The sequence below is a fragment of the Nycticebus coucang genome, chromosome 1 (genome assembly GCF_027406575.1).
Source record: "Nycticebus coucang isolate mNycCou1 chromosome 1, mNycCou1.pri, whole genome shotgun sequence".
In the NCBI taxonomy this organism is placed as follows: domain Eukaryota; kingdom Metazoa; phylum Chordata; class Mammalia; order Primates; family Lorisidae; genus Nycticebus; species Nycticebus coucang.
In genome coordinates, this window is record NC_069780.1 from 182,231,477 (window position 1) to 182,249,411 (window position 17,935).

Here is a 17,935-nt window from a genome sequence, read left to right on the forward strand (position 1 = left end):
GGTCAAGTAGATAAGTAGGAGTCTAACATAGTGACCATGTTTGAGCAATAGATTTTGTTTATTTATCCTCATGCTTACTGGTAGCTGAGCCAAAAAGAGCAATTGGATTAATTGCACAATTCTAATCGACTGAAAGCAATGAAACAAGCAATTTTGAGAAATTTATTCCTGGAAATAAATGTTAAAAAAGAATTTATAACCTAGATCTTTGAAAGGGGCTATAGAAGAACATAAGGGAACAACACCTTGGGCCTTTTGTCTGATATAAAATGCAGAAATCTTCTCATGGTCATTTCTTATATTGAGTTTCATTAAAGCTGACAGATGGGCGTATAATATCAAAACATATTCTAATAAAAACATTCATTGGAAAATTAAGAAAGCATATGTAATTTAGGTGTATGTATTTTTTCCGTTGATTTCATTTGATCCTAAATATAAGCTTAGAATATCTACAGAATGAATAAATAAACATTTTCTGTTTTTTCCTCAAATAATAGTTGTCTTAGTTTTGTCAGCACCATGTCAAGATTCACCTTAGTGCACTTTGGCCCTTTTTAAGCAGCCACGTTTTCTCTCTTCCCTGAGCTATTCTGGCTTACACCTCTTGCTCAATTCCTCTGCTGCCTAGCTTGGGTCACATCACTCGAGGGCGTATTTTGTCTGCCCCACTGGACAGTAAAATTTCTGAGACAAGGACCAGGTGTTACAGAGCATTGCATCCACCACAGTACCTACCCAAGTGTTTTGTATTTGTAGAATCTCAGTAAATATTTCTGGGCTATTGCTGTATTAGTCATGGTTCTAGAAGTATATAGTATAATTTGATTGTGTCTAGAATTCTAAGTGTTCCACTTTCAATAGCTTGGGATATATTTCTAAGTTGAAAAGTGTCTTAGGAGAAAAATACCTTGGTTTTGTTTCACATTTCACTTCTCATTGCAGGTGCACAGTTGTGGAGGAGTCTCAGTGAAAGGTAGGGAACTTTTCCTTCAATGTTGCGGCTAATGGAGGGCAAGGTGGGGAGAGGACTGAGCCACCAACATGTATCTCTGAACTGATACCTTAGTGACAGGGACCCAAATCCTACATTAATTTACAAGAGTGGGAAAACGAACATCCATATGATCAAACTGAAGACAAGGTTAAAACTGGGACTCATTCTAGGAAATGGTTCGTATTTTGATACAATATTGGGCAACATGAATTTGGGAGGTTTGTAATGTGTGAGGATTTGGAAATGAAGGGAAGAGGGCATTTTCATTTGGGATTTCCTTTTGGAGTTATTTTTGGAGGCATGAGCAACACTGCTATAATGGGGGAAGAACAGGGCTCCACTGGGCCGGGGGAATCTTCTCTGTTGGAATCTTCCCAAAGGGCTGCCCTTGCTTCCAGTTCAGAGGGCTGTGGGGTGAGGGGCCCTTAGGGATGAGGATCATAGCTGCTGACTGACCACTTGTCTGCTCGCCCAGCCAGAGGCAAACATGAGCTCCCTCTTCACGTGACGTCCTTTGTCCGTCCATCCTAGAGGAAGAAAAGAGAGCTGGGCCAGTTGGTTAGGGAACGTCATTCACTCTACCAACTGGGCACATGAGAAGTGGAAAAATAGAGAAAATAGTAGGATTAATATTCCAGTAAAATAATTTTTGTAGGGATTGAGTTTTTAAAATTCTGCCTTAAAAATATATTTGTATTAAAAAGGATGATTGAGGTGTCTGACTTGTATTAAAGTGGGCAGGAATGTGAAATGACTATGCAAAAAAAGACAAAATAATGCCATAAAAGTCCTATGATTTTTACATAATATCTTATATCATGTGCCTTTGGAAGCTGTGCTTGTGGAAATAATGCTTTTTTTTTCAGGTGTAAAGACTAATTTTATGATCACTTTACGACTTTTTGCTAGTTGCTTCATTTTGGATCCCAAATTTTCATGGGAGAATGGGAACTTGCCAGGGGACTCAGGAGAGGATAACATTGGCTATAAGGAGAGAAATCTGGTCCCTGGTGGTGCTCACGGAGGTGGGGGGGCTGCCTGGGAGGGGTGATCTGGCCCCAGGAGCCAGCACCGGATCTGATGGGCATTTGTCTTACCTGGTATTTCTGATCTGTGTCCTGTGAACAAGCAGTTTAAAATTCTCTTTATATTTTATAGAAATTTCCTATAGGAGTGTAAATACAAAGAAAACTCTAAATTGCTCTTTCGAGACAGAGAAGTAGCTATGCATTTGGGAATTGGTTAAAATGTGTTTGGATTTTGCTGTTGTCTGCTTCCACCCTCTTTGGTGTTTTTCTACATTGCCATCTTTCAGGAAAAGCATTTAAATTGAGGATTGAAAGAGAAAGTCTTAGCTGGGAATAACACCTAGGTTACACAGAGTGTTGGAAATCAATAAAGGGCAAAGACAAGGAATTTCATACATAGTTTGTCCAGGATGAATTTCTAGAATTACTGCAAATCACAAATGTGCAGGCAATAACTTTCTTCACTATCAAAGTCTTACCAGTAGTAAAGGGGAGGATTAAGAAAAGAAGGAAAAGCAACCTGGGAACTTAAAACGTGGTTCCTTAACAGAAAATACATTTCTAACTCAGCAGCTGGATAAATAGAGCCAATGAGAAATATGCTTAAAATGTAGATTTCTTTTAAAAACTAATAACGAGAAAGCTTAAATATGTTTACTAAAGTAATTTGTATAATTGGAAACAAATCTCAGCTGTACTATCAATAGTATGATGACACAATTTCTACAATCATGATAAAATGTGTTCAGGAACTCATTTAAAAAAGTTTCCTCTTTTCCAGTATTTTTGTTTATTCAAGAAATAAAGTCTGAGATACATGAGGAAAAGATTTCCTGTCTTAGGCCTTATTGGTAGAAATAAAGATTAATATTTTAACGCTTTTCCATAAAAAGTTCATCTTTTAATAACAAATCTTCATAAATTAATTTAGGAATTAGTAACTTGATAAGGGATAGAAACCAGATAGGGCTGGCAAGGGCTCACATGTTCTTCAGTTCCTTGTATGTTAGAGACATTTACTTAGTTCTTACAGGCTCTGAGGAGCAATTCCTGCCAACAACTAAACCTCAAGACAGAGATTTATGAAGGTGAATAGAAATGGATCTGTCTCTGCTGAGAAATTAAACTGTCCAGTAGATTCGAATCTCACATTAACTGGTGTCTCTCTTCTCCCTGTCAGGTTTTATGTTTTAAAACAGTTTTAGTTTTACAGAGAAGTTGAGAATATAGTACAGAATTCCCCTATAATAATAATAATCCAAAAGGTTAATAATCCAAAAGGTCAGAATCTAGTCTAAAGATGGTTTAAGAGAAAAGTTTGAGGACAGCAGTCCAGAAAACACGGAATTACACAGAAGAGAAGTCAATCTTTCAAAGCGTAGAAGTTTGAGATTCCTTAATAGTATAGGCAAAGTTTAGGGAAGCTTGACAGAATTTCAGACATCTTTTTATATAAGGTTTAATGCATAATTATGATGGTCTGATTCGTCGAGGTTGTCTTTTTCTTTCAGGAAAGGGATATTTAGCATTCTACACTGAAGAGGTGACAGTTGTGGGGGTTATGCCTTCTGGCCTGGCAATGAGACAGGAAAGCAGGCAGTTAATCTCCAGCAAGGATCGGCGATTGGAACGGGGAGGCCGTGTTTGTGTTCTCTTCTCGTCATTTATAGAGTAAGAACAAGGAGGAAGAGAGTTAATCTATAATCTAAGAAGCAGTGGTTATAACTACATGCTACATGGGTCTGATCCCAGTCACATCTCTCTGAAGGCTTAAAGAGTTTTTTCTAATTTCTTTAAATGTTGTTTACTTTCACTCTCCCCTACCCCCCCAAACACACAGATTCCCCATTCATGGTGTCTTACATTGGTGTGGTACATTGGTAACAATCAATGAGGCACTTAGTAATACTTTCGTGTTAAATAAAGGCCATACTTTATTCAGATTTCCTTAGTTCTTATCCAATGTCCTTTTTCTGTTCCCAGATCTCATCTAGAATGCCTCATTACATTTATTCTTCGTGTCTCCTTAGGCTCCTCTTAGCTCTGACAGTTTTTCAGAATTTCTTTCTTTCTTTTTTAAATTGACCCTGATAGTTTTGATGAATATCAGGTACATTGCAGGTATATTAGTCAGGAATATTAGGTACATTGCCCCTTGAAATTTGTCTGACTTTTTTCTCAAGATTAGAATGGGTTATGGGTGTTTGGGGAGAAAGACCACAAGGGTAAGGTGTCATTTTCATGACATCCCATCAAGCTTATGTGCCATCACAGCATGTGATTTTAACCTTGGTCACCTGGCTGAAGTTGTGTGTGTGAGGTTTCTCCAAGTTGGTTCAAATTAAGATCAGAAGGCTATCAGTAAAAAGAGTCAGAGAGAGAAATCTGGAAGTTTGTTGAAGATGCTAGTCACACTCCCACCCTTGGCTTGGCCTGACAGTTTCGGCCCACGGCAGAGATGCTGGGTAAGTGTCTCAGGCTTTCTGTGCCTGCGTTCCCCCATTTGTCAGGTGAGGAAATTGAGGTTTGCTCTCTAACTGGGGTTGGGGGAAGATTAGACCAAGTGATCTTACGTGACTTGCATTTCTAACAAGCGCTTTGTGCTCTCTGATGCAGAGAGACCGTGGTACCACCATCTCCCGTTCTTTCTTGGTGTCCTCGCCATCCATCGTCCTTCCCAGGGCATCTGCAGTTTGGGTGCAAGGATTTCTGCTGTGTGCTTTTTCCTAATACAGAAGCCGTTCTGGGCTGGATGATGACTGCGAAAAAATATTAGCAACTGTGGGGACTTACTTCACTGACAGTTTGGTTTTGTTAATGATACTTGTCTCCTGTGGGCAATTGCTCCTGTGCCTGAGAGAAGGCATATGCTAGTGGAAATAACCTTTCCTAGGAAAAGTCTCATTTACACCAGAATCATCTGTGTCTATATCCAGGTCCAACTAATTTCCATCCTGGTCCTCCCTGCAGCTGGGGATCTTGTTACGTTCACTTCTCTTGGCCTCCGTTTCCTCATCTGCTTAGTGGGAGGTGAGAGTGGATTCTCTCAAATATCCTGTCCAGCCTGAAAAGTCTATTCTGGTGCAATCTGAGGGCATTGCGGGTCTCTTTCTTGTTGTTATCCTTTTACATTTTGGTTTGGTCAGTGATTCTTTCAAAGTGATTTTGTTTATGCCCGCGGGTAACATACTTTCCTATGTTAGTCCATTTCAGTTTCCAACATGTAATACAATTCATCACACTGGCAATGTGAAATTAAAAGACTTATTCTTTGAATTTCTTTGATGATGATTTGGTGCAGTGATTCTTAGCATCTGGCACTGGAAAGTGATTATGTTAACACTGAGAAATTGAAAAAACACTTTATCTTAAGGATGAGGTATGGTAACTGATACACAGGTCCTTAGAGCGGGAGAGAGGTGCTGTTTTGCTCACGTGAGCCTCTCTTGTCCTGTCCACATTCACAGATGCTGAGCTCAGCAACTTCACCTTCTTGTGGTTGGAGCTAGGAATCACCTCCCACCGTCCTTTGGCCCCACATCTGAGATTCTCAGCTTAGTCAGCAAGGGTTAGTTTTTCCTCTTTCCAGCATTGTGCTAGATCAATTTTTGGTTTGTACGAAATCTCAGAATAAGCAAGCCCTCTCTCCCTGTGGCTTTGATTGGTACCTTTGAGCACTATTCACAGCGTTCATTTCACTGTTAGAAAAGTGGATCAAATAGTGGACCATTCGCCACTATTTGTTAAGCTTTTAAATTGAAAAGGAACTGCTTCTTTGCTTTTCTACAACCCTAAAGGCTTATTTCAGAGACCGTTGTTTACTCTTTGAGAAAATGTGCTTTTGTCATCTAAACTTAGCTTAATGTAATTCCTTCAAAATTTAGTGTGAAGATAGTGGTGGATACGTACATTTAGGCGTGTGTATAGTTTCTCTGAACAGTTAAAGAGGAAAGTTCACAAGTGTTATGCTGAACTAGTACGTAATATGAAAGCCAGGGTCTGATTTCTGATGGTGTTACCAACAGTAGAATATAATTATGTGCAATTTACATGTCAATATTTGTGAAACTATGATTCTCAAAGTGTGTGTGTTCTGAGAAGGACTCATGCTTGGCCTATTTTTTTTTTTAAATAAACACAGGCTATAATATCTGTGAGTAGGATTCATACAGGGCCGTCAACTAAACCAAATTAACATCTTTGATGGCTCATTCCTAGTTCTAAATCGAAACCTGATTGATATCAGTCGATATCGATAATATCATAATAGCTTTTCATTTCTGCCTGAAAGTATAGCAGTTGGTTGAATAAAGTCCTCTGTTAACGAATGAAAAAAATATGCACATTACTTTTCTCTGTGTGTGTGTGGGAGACCTTAAAAAAACGTAAGATTGCCATGTTTTTCTAAGTAAGTATAAATTAGGGGAAAAACACTACTTACCATAATAATCATTCAAAATGTCTTTATTTAGGTCTTTAATAGTTGGTACATTGTAACACAGATGAAGGAGTCTGTCTCATCATACATCTAATTTTATTGCTGAGTGCTGATTTAAAAAAAAACGCATTGTGTTCTAAGGTAACTACATTTTGAAACTTGAGCATGATGGCTGAGAGCCGTGGGATCTTCTGATAGATATTCCAGGAATGCAGATCCCTCCAGCAGAGTATTGTCTGAAGGAAGTGGGTCGTGGCTTTCCAAGGATGAAACGAGGCAGTTGCATCTCATGGTCTTACCTTAAGCTGACTTCTGGAGGCAGGTGGGAGGTGGGGGGAGGGGGCACAGAATTAACAGTCAGTCTCTCTAGAGCCAGAAGGGATTAGCAGGAGAGTCCTGCCTTAGCCTTAGCCTGTCTCTCTGTCTCTCTCAAACTTGTAAGAGAACCAGTCATGTGGCCCCAGTTCTTGACATGAAATGCCTTTTTGCTTTTGTGGGCTTCCAGGTAACTACCAATGAAAATGTCCTAGGTGGTTGTATTTTGGGTGGGGGGTAGAGGAGAGCTAGGAACCACTGGTTGTAGAACCCAAGTCCTGCCGAGCTCACAGGCCGAGCCAGAATTAGAGCGTTTAAACAGAGATGTCTGAGAAGTGAAGTCCTTGAGCACAAGGTCATACCACCCTCAAAAGTGAAAACTCATCCACTGTTTTGCTAAATTGTCTCCTCTGATGAATGGAACTTTGTGAGAAAACTGTGTTTATGTTTATGGCTCTTATCATTATTCATGTCAAAATTTCACAGGCAACAACTACAACTGTGAAATACTTCCCTGATGTCTTAGCAGGTTTAATCTCTTTCCTTTTTAAGTATAACAAACATTCTGACTCTGATATTTTGAAATAGTTTTAATTACAATTTTACTTCTTTCTAACACGTCTTAAAGTTGATTCTTTCTTCCTTCCCTTCCCCTTCCTTCCCTTTTCCCTTCCCTTCCCTTCACTTCCCTTTCCTTTCCTTTTTACTTTCCTTTTTCACTTCCCTTTCCTTTCCTTTTTCCTTTTTCCCCTTTCCCCTTCCCCTTCCCGTTGTCTCACTCTACTGCCTAGGCTACAGTGCAGCTGCATCATCATAGCCCACTGCAACCTCAAATGCCTGAGCTCAAGCTATCCTCCTGCCTCAGCTTCCTAAGTAGCTAGGACTACAGGCGCCGATCACCATCTAGCTAATTTTTGTATTTTTTTTAGTAGAGATGGCATCTTGCCATGTTGCTTTAGGCTGGTCTCAAACTCCTGGCCTTGAGTGATCCTCTTGCTTCAGCCTCGCAAAGTGCTAGCATTAGAGGCTTGAGCTACTATGCTTGGCATAAAATTGCCTTTTAATTTGTACTTTGGAAGGGGAAGGGAGGGGGGAGGTTTTGGTGGAGGGAGGGTAATGGGTGGGGCCACATCTATGGTGCATCTTAGAATGGGTACAGGCAATTGCACTAATGTACACAGCTATGATTTAACAATAAAAAAAGATAAAAAAATAATTTGTACTTTGTAAATCTTATAAATCTTTGTAAATCTTGTACAGTAAGATTTGTACCTTGCTAATAAGACATAGTGTTAGCTTTATGTTAAGTCAGAACTACAGACAGCCACATACATCTCAGTGAGTCTTAAAAGGAAAATCTTTCTTTGAAGGATTCATTGGTATCTTAGTCCGTTTTATGTTGCTATAGCAGAATACCTGAGACTGAGTAATTATGCAGAAAGGAAATTTATTTCTTACAGTTCTGGAGGCTGGAAAGTCCAAGGTTGAGGGGCCCACATCTGGCCAGGACGTTCTTGCTGCATCATCCCAGGTGCAAGGTGGAAGGTGGAAGAGCAAGAAAGTGAGAGCACAAGAAAAAGCTGACCTTGTTTTTGTAACAGCTCGTTCTTGGGATAACACCCCCCCCCCCCTCAGATAACAACGTAAATCCATTCATAAAAGCAGAGCCCTCATGGCCTAATCATCTCTTAAGGGTACCACCTCTTAATATTGTCATAATGGCAGTTAAATTTTAGAATGAGTTTTGAAGGAGACCTTCAAATCAGAGTAGCAATTGAATTAAAGGAAAAAATAATTATCTTCATCAGAACAAAAAAAGGCACTTCAATCCAGAAGATCCTGGACATAAGTGTTAAGCACAAGCATATCTGTGCTTAGGGAAGTCTTTGACTGAAGAGATTTGGCCAATGTTCCAGGCAAGCCTGGGAACTAAGCACCACTTTTAAAGTCTGTACCCTTGCCAAAATAACAACCCCAATGGGCCTTTTATTCTTTTTTTCAAAAATAATAATTGAATACAATTCTGTAGTCATATATTGCACAATGGAAAGTCAAAGCCCCTTTCTTCCTCTCCCTGACGAAAGAACAGATCCATTCATTGTGGAACGGATAGCAAGCTCTTACCCAGAGCTGCTGGGTTTTGGTCTAAAAATTTCTCAAAGTTCTACATCCAGATTCCAATCTGTTCATTTTTTAAAAGTTGTGCTTTGAAAATTAGATCCATCAAAGACAAGTATGAAGCAGGGAACTAGAAGCGGGTTTTAAAGCTGTTTTGCTGGAAAATGATATAGAAAATTATGCTTGTTACTTCCTCTTACCTTTAGAGGTATTCCTACCTAAATTTTTTTTTTCCCGAATTTTAAAAAAATTTCATGCTGAACATTTAAGGGTCATTCTTTACTCTCTGGAGAGAACTGTAGTAAGTACATGCTTAGAATGTGAGAACAAGGGAAAAGCCCTCTAGGAAATTGATGTGGATCTCCATGACCACAATAGATGTATTTCTTTGGGGCATTAAAAATAAAACGAAACAGGAGGTACATTTCCTATTCCAACTGCTTCATTGACAAGGGTGGATTTTCAACCAGTTGAAGACTTCCCCAAGCACAGATATGCTTGTAACATGTATGTTTCAACTTGACATAGTTCAGAAAATTGAAAGTAAAGGAAACATTACAGAAGAAAACCAAATTGTTTACAAACCCATTACCCAGCATTAAACTCATTTTCAATTTTTAGTATATTTTCTTCCAGTCTTTTTGTAAAATTGTATGTGTGTGTTCATTCATCCATCCATCCTTTCAATAAATATTCATAAAGTACCTTTTCTTTTTTGTTTTTCTTTGTAACAGAGTTTCACTTAGGCTAGAGTTTGGTGATAGGATAATAGCTTACTGCAGCCTTGAACTCCTGGGCTCAAGTGATGTTTCTGCCTCAGCTTCCCAAGTAGCTGTGATTACAGACATGCATCACCCTACCTGGCTATATTTTTTGTCGAGACGGAGGTCTTGCTATGTTGCCCTGACTCGTCTAAAACTCCTGGGCTTAAGTGATCCTCCTGCCTTGTTTTCCTGAGAAGCTGGACCTACAGGCATGAGTGACCACACCCAGCCTGAGTACTTTTATTTGCCAGACCTTCTAAGTGCTCGTAGAGGGAAAAATAAAACAACTGACAAGCATCCTTGTCTTTATGGAGTTTTATATTCTAGTGAGTGATAATAATGTTAGCTGGTGAACTAAGAGGGTAGGGGGTAGTGAGGGGCTGGGAGGGTCCAATTTGTAGTACGATGTCAGGAAAGACCTGAGTTTTGTGTAATACTTGAGTTTTGAAGAAGAGTTTTGAGCAAGGACTTGAAGGAAGTGAGGTTATGAATTACGTCTAGATGAAGAGTTTCTAGGCAGAGGGAATGGCAGGAGCAGAAACCCTGAGGCAGGAGCTGCGTGTGAGGGATCATTGTTTACAGCAGTAAGTTTTGTTTTGTTTTGTTTTGTTTTTGTGGTTTTTTTGTATCCAAAGTGACTGGAATGAATGGAAAAATTATGTACCCAATGATGATCATGTTGGCGGGGGCAGAGACAAGATGGCTGACTGAAGCCAGCTTTCCACAGAGGCTCCCGTCCAGAAGGAGAGTTAAAGGACAGAAATTTAGCAAGTAACCTGGTAGATTAGAGCTGCACCAAGAGAGAAAGTTGAAGAACGCACATCAGCCCTGCTGAGGCAAGCTGCAACCCCAAGGATACAAACAAGTACAAAATCCATCACCAAGCAGATGGGAGTCCCCTCCCCCATGAGAACGGCTCAGAGTGCCCCACAAACAAACAAGCAGAGTTCAAAGGTCCTCCCACTATATTCCTCAGGAGAGACCCTCTAAAAACTGGACTTACTTCCCCCACTAGGGTGCCATGGTGCTCTCTTGCCAGGCATAAAAATGTATATATTCTCTACCTGGAATTCTGAGCTTCCAGCACTCCCCTCCCCTCTCACTCTGAGGTCTGGAGGCCTGTCCCCCAGGAGTCCAGATTCGTGGGTGATTTCTCAAGGGATGTGAACTGGGCCTGGACTGCAGCTAGTCAGTGCTGATTCTGTGGCACGGGAGTGAGGAGAGGACAGTTGGCTGAGAGGGAACCACGCCAGAGCAGCGGTGCCCTGAGGCGCAGAACAGCAGCTATTTTTGGCAACAATAGGGCTCACCCCCAGGTATTCTGAAGTCATACCCCCTGTCTCTCTGGGCAACCAGAGGAGGCTGGGCATCTTCTCAGGTGGCAACCACCTTGGAACAGATCTGGGACAGAAACACAGGCCCCGTGAGTAAGGGGTTTGCCTGAGGCGGTACCGGCCTGGGTGGAATGCGGGGACTAGAAAAGACACATGCAGAGCTGGGAGATTCCCATGGTGGGGCTGACCCAGAAGACCGCTTTACTGAGCCTAAAATGCACCCGGCCCCCAGGGGATCATCAGCTTAAACAAAGGAGGGCAGGTAGACGCTGGATCTGACAGGTAACCGCGCTGCAAATATAAAACGGTGAGATCGTACAGCAGCACAAACAGGGCCTGGGAACTGAAAACAGCTTCTCTTCTGCAGGGGAATTTAGCAGAGACAGAAACAAATTCCCGCAAAGTTGTTCTGTTCTGTCAGTAACATCAATCAGGGGCGGGGCTGGAACTGAGTGAACCCCCCAGCCTCCATCAAGCGCCCGAGGTTGTCAAGCCTCACATCTGCCTGCTGGATAGAGACAGAGATCAGTGGCCTGGCTGAGCAGACATAGATTTCCTTGTGATTTAGGCAGGTGCAAACCCCTGGAGTAGCTGCTCATTGGAGGCAACTGGGTCACAGCTCTGCGGGGTTATCAATGACTGTGTGTGACAGAGGTGCAAGGTGGGGAAAGAGGCATCAACCTTCCCAGACTAATCTATTTGCTGGGTGGGTCCTCCTGACTTCACGGAGCACCGGAGCAAGTCATATTTGAGTTCTAGTTCCATGTGATCTAGTTGCCAGAGATCTTTTAAACTCTTCCACCTGAGACAGGTGCTGAATGAGACAGTTGATTTGGACCTTTTGAACTGAGCCAGTCCCCCGAGGACTATCCAAGTGGTGCCCTGGTTGTGTGGTTGTAGGAAGATTTGACTTTCCTTTTCCAATTGTTACCTGTTGGGGGCGGGGTGACTTAATTGCTGTTATTTCTCCACAGCTGAGACTTCAACCCAGAGTAACTATTTCACTATGGTTGGACAGAGCCCAGCTGAAAACAAAACAGAACCACTTAGCCCCACCACACCAAACAGGTCCCCAGTTTCTTAGGCTGTAGCACTGTACGGGTCCTCGACAAATCTCCAGGAGAAAATTCAAAATATATAGTATACAAAAGTCAAAAGTAGTGGCAGAATCAGTGGAAAAACTCTGGTAACATGAATAACCAGAATAGATCAGTGCCCCCAAGGAAAGATATGCCAGATGTAACTGAAGATCCCATTCATAAACAGCTGGCTGAGATGTCAGAAATCGAATTCAGAATTTGGATTGCAAACAAGATTAACAGAATGAAGGAAAATTTGGAATTAGAAATTCGAGGAGCAATTCAAAAGTCGGAATTAGAAATTTGAGGAGAAATTCAAAAATTGTCTCAAGAATTCAAAGAATTTAAAGACAAAACCACTAAAGATTTTGACACACTGAAGCAAGAATTTGCAGCCCTCAAATATCTTAAGAATACACTAGAATCCCTCAGTAACAGAGTGGAGCAAGAAGAAGAAAGGGTTTCTGATAATTGAAGACAAAGCTTTTGAACGCTCCCAAACTCTCGAAGAGGAAGAGAAATGGAGAGCAAAAATGGATCATTCTCTCAGAGAGATCTGGGATAATTCGAAGAAGGCTAATATCTGCCTCATTGGAATCCCTGAAAGCGATGAAGTGGCCTCGCAAGGCATAGAGGCCCTTCTCCATGAAATTATGAAAGAGAATTTTCCAGACATGCCAAGAGACTCTGAAATTCAGATAGCAGGCAGTTTCACAAGGGGCACGACTCAGTCTGCATAAGACATCTTCTGGGCATAACATAATTAACTTCACTAAAGTTAATATGAAGGAGAAAATTCTGAAAGCAGCCAGACGTAAGATATCCATTACCTACAAAGGGAAGAATATTAGAATGACTGCAGATCTCTCTGCTGAAACTTTTCAGCCAGAAGAGGGTGGTCATTGACTTTTAATCTCCTAAAACAAAATAACTTTCAACCCCGGTTCCTGTATCCAGCTAAACTGAGTTTCATTTATGATGGAGAAATTAAATACTTTAATGACATTGATATGTTGAAGAAATTTGCCATAACCAAACAAGCTCAGACCTATCTCATGGAGGGTATTCTCAGACCTATCCTCCATAATGATCAGCCCAATCCTCTACCACAAAAGTAAACTCACTCAGAAACTTTTGATCAAACTCCAACTTCCACAGTGGCAAAAGGATTAAAAATGTCCACTGGACTTTCGAAAAACACGATACCCCAAATTTTACCAGACTTATCAAAATTCTCCATTAATGTGAATGGCTTAAACTGTCCTCTAAAGAGGCACAGGTTAGCTGACTGGGTACAAAAACTCAGGCCAGATATTTGCTGCATACAAGAGTCACATCTTACCTTAAAATATAAATATAGACTCAGGGTGAAAGGGTGGTCGTCCGTATTTCAGGCAAAGGGTAACCAGAAAAAAGCAGATGTTGCAATTTTATTGGCAGACACAATAGGCTTTAGACCAGCAAAAGTAAGGAAGGATAAGAATGGTCACATCATATTTTTTAAGGGTAATACTCAATATGATGAGATTTCAATTATTAATATTTATGCAGCCAACCAGAATGCACCTCAATTTATAAGAGAAACTCTAACAGAGCAACTTGATTTCCTCCAGCTCCATAATAGTCAGAGATTTCAACACTCCTTTGGCAGTATTGGATAGATCCTCTAATAAGAAGCTGAGCAAAGAAATTTTAGATTTAAACCTGACCATCCAACATTTGGATTTAGCAGACATGTACAGAACATTTCATCCCAACAAAACTGAATACACATACTTCTCATCAGCCCATGGAACTTACTCCAAAATCGATCACATCTTAGGTCACAAGTCTAACCTCAGTAAATTTAAAGGAATAGAAATTATTTCTTGCATCTTCTCGGACCACCATGGAATAAAAGTTGAACTCAGTAACAAAAGGAATCTGCATACTCATACAAAAACATGGAAGTTAAATAACCTTATGCTGAATGATAGCTGGGTCAGAGATGAGATTAAGAAGGAAATTGCCAAATTTTTGGAACAAAACGACAATGAAGACACGAATTATCAGAACCTCTGGGATACCGCAAAGGTAGTCCTAAGAGGGAAATTTATAGCAATGTAAGCCTTCCTCAAGAGAATGGAAAGAGAGGAAGTTAATAACTTAATGGGACATTTCAAGCAACTGGAAAAGGAAGAACACTCCAACCCCAAACCCAGTAGAATAAAAGAAATTACCAAAATTAGAGCAGAATTAAATAAAATTGAAAACAAAAGAATTATACAACAGATCAATAAATCAAAAAGTTGGTTTTTTGAAAAGGTCAATAAAATAGATAAACCTTTGGCTAACCTAACCAGGAAAAAAAAAAGAGTAAAATCTCTAATCTCATCAAACAGAAACAACAAAGACAAAATAACAACAGACTCCTCAGAAATTCAAAAAATCCTTAATGAATATTACAAGAAACTTTATTCTCAGAAATATGAAAATCTGAAGGAAATTGACCAATACTTGGAAGCACGTCACCATCCAAGACTTAGCCAGAATCAAGTGGAAATGTTGACCAGGCCCATATCAAGTTCTGAAATAGCATCGACCATACGAAATCTCACTAAAAAGAAAAGCCCGGGATCAGATGGCTTCACGTCAGAATTCTACCAAACCTTTAAAGAGGAAGTAGTACCTATATTACTCACCCTGTTCCATAATATAGAAAAAGAAGGAAGACTACCCAACATGTTCTATGAAGCAAACGTTACCCTGATCCCCAAAGCAGGAAATGACTCAACAGGAAAAGAAAATTATAGACCAATGTCACTAATGAATATAAATGCAAAAATATTCAAAAAGATCCTAACAAACAGAATCCAGCAACACATTAAACAAATTATACATCACCACCAAGTCAGTTTTATCCCAGGGTCTCAAGGCTAGTTCAATATACATAAATCTATAAGTATAATTCAGCACATAAACAAATTGAGAAAAACAAAGACCTTACGATTCTCTCAATAGATGCAGAAAAAGCTTTTAATAGTATCCAGCATCCCTTTATGATCAGAACACTTAAGGAAATTGGTATAGAAGGGACGTTTCTTAAACTGATAGAGGCCATCTACAGCAAACTCAAAGCTAATATCGTATTGAATCGAGTTAAATTGAAATCATTTCCACTCAGATCAGGAACCAGAAAAGGCTGCCCATTGTCTCCACTGCACTTTAACATTGTAATGGAAGTTTTAGCCACCACAATTAAGGAAGAAAAGGTGATCAGGGGTATCCGTATAGGGTCAGAAGAGATCAAACTTTCGCTTTTCGCAGATGATATGATTGTATATATGGAAAACACCAGGGATTCTACTACAAAACTCTTAGAATTGATCAAGAAATATAGCAGCATGTCAGGTTACAAAATCAACATTCATAAATCAGTAGCTTTTATATATACCAACAATAGTCAAGCTGAAAAAACAGTTAAAGACTCTATTTCATTCACAGTAGTGCCAAAGAAGATGAAATATTTGGGAGTTTATCTAACAAAGGATGTGAAAGATCTCTATAAAGAGAACTATGAAACTCTGAGAAAACAAATAGCTGAAAATGTTAACAAATGGGAAAACATACCATGCTTGTGGCTGGGAAGAATTAACATTGTTAAAATGTCCATACTACCCAAAGCAATATATAATTTCAATGCAATCCCTATTAAAACTCCACTGTCATACTTTAAAGATCTTGAAAAAACAATACTTCGTTTTATATGGAATCAGAAAAAACCTCAAATAGCCAAGACATTACTCAGAAATAAAAACAAGGCAGGGTGAATCATGCTACCGGACCTTAGACTATACTATAAATCGATAGTGATCAAAACAGCATGGTACTGGCACAAAAACAGAGAGGTAGATGTCTGGAACAGAATAGAGAACCAAGAGATGAACCTAGCTACTTACCGTTATTTGATCTTTGACAGGCCAATTAAGAACATTCAATGTGGAAAAGATTCCCTGTTTAACAAATGATGCTGGGTGAACTGGCTGGCAACCTGTAGAAGACTGAAACTGGACCCACACTTTTCACCATTAAGAAGATAGACTCTACTGGATTAAAGATTTAAACTTAAGACATGAAACTATAAAAATACTAGAAGAGAGTGCAGGGAAAACCCTTGAAGAAATTGGTCTGGGTGAGTATTTTATGAGGAGGATCCCCCGGGCAATGGAAGCAGCTTCAAAAATACACTACTGGGACCTGATCAAACTAAAAAGCTTCTGTACAGCCAAGAACACAGTAAGTAAAGCAGGCAAACAGCCCTCAGAATGGGAGAAAATATTGCAGATTATGTCTCCGACAATAGTTTAATAACCAGACTCCACAGAGAACTCAAACATATAAGCAAGAAAAGAACAAGTGATCCCATCACAGGCTGGGATGGGACTTGAAGAGAATCTTCTCTGAAGAAGACAGACTCATGGCCTACAGACATATGAAAAAATGCTCCTCATCTTTAATCATCAGAGAAATGCAAATCAAAACTACTTTGAGATATCATCTAACTCCAGTAAGGTTAGCCCATATCACAAAATCCCAAGAGCAGAGATGTTGGCATGGATGTGGAGAAAAGGGAACACTTCTACACTGCTGGTGGGAATGCAAATTAATACATTCCTTTTGGAAAGATGTTTGGAGAACACTTAGAGATCTAAAAATAGATCTGCCATTCAATCCTATAATTCCTCTACTAGGTATATACCCAGAAGACCAAAAATCACATCATAACAAAGATATTCATACCAGAATGTTTATTGCAGCCCAATTCATGATTGCTAAGTCATGGAAAAAGCCCAAGTGCCCATCGATCCACGAATGGATTAATAAATTGTGGTATATATACACCATGGAATATTATGCAGCCTTAAAGAAAGATGGAGACTTTACCTCTTTCATGTTTACATGGATGGAGCTGGAACATATTCTTCTTAGTAAAGTATCTCAAGAATGGAAGAAAAAGTATCCAATGTACTCAGCCCTACCCTGAAACTAATTTATAGCTTTCATATGAAAGCTATAAGCCAGTTATAACCTAAGAATATGGGGAAGAGGGAGGGGTGGAGGGGGGAGGGGTGGAGGGAGGGTGACTGGTGGGATTACACCTGCATCTTACAAGAGTACATGTGAAACTTAGTAAATGTAGAGTATAAATGTCTTAACACAATAACTAAGAAAATGCCAGGAAGGCTATGTTAAACAGTGTGATGAAAATGTGTCAAATGGTCTATAAAACCAGTGTATGGTGCCCCATGATCACATTAATGTACACAGCTATGATTTAATAAAAAAAAAATAATGATCATGTTGTAGAAGAATATTTAAGGATGGAGAATGTCATTCTTTATTGCTAGGTTTTTATGAAACATTGTAAATGTAAAGTAAGCACACTTAGGTTTAATGCACAGCATGTCAGTTACGTGTTGGTATGATATAAATGTGATTATCTCCGGTGTGAGAGGAATATAGGTATTCTTAATTTTCTTAAAATTGTTTTTTCTTACTACATTTTTCTCCCATAAGGAACATTAAGAGGGGAAATAAAAAACATCCAGTGGAAGAGTAAGTGTCCCAGCAGGTAGGAAGAATATGAGTTTCTAGCTGCTGTCTGGAGACAGGGTGTGGTTACGAGGACAGAGACTGGCACTGCCCGGTCATGGGAAACTAAGGCCGGAGTCCAAACAAGTATACCAGGCTCCAAGGAGGGACTCCTGGACGGAAATAAGTTAAAGACGTTACAAATTGGGCTCAACCAGTCCAGGTGTCGCTTGACACAAAAGTATCACAGAATTGAGTTGAAAGAAAACATTCGTTTCTAAGGTCAGATGA

General features: G+C 39.8%; 1 protein-coding gene across 3 annotated transcripts in view; it reads left to right on the forward strand.

Annotated features, from left to right (window-relative positions):
- Positions 1 to 17,935, forward strand: part of RETREG1 (reticulophagy regulator 1) — a 144,888-nt gene that overhangs the window by 43,516 nt on the left and 83,437 nt on the right. For all 3 annotated transcript variants that reach the window (XM_053592873.1, XM_053592882.1, XM_053592889.1), the window contains exon 3: positions 946 to 976. In XM_053592873.1, coding sequence (XP_053448848.1) covers positions 946 to 976 — 31 coding nt within the window. The remainder of the gene's footprint in view (positions 1 to 945; positions 977 to 17,935) is intronic.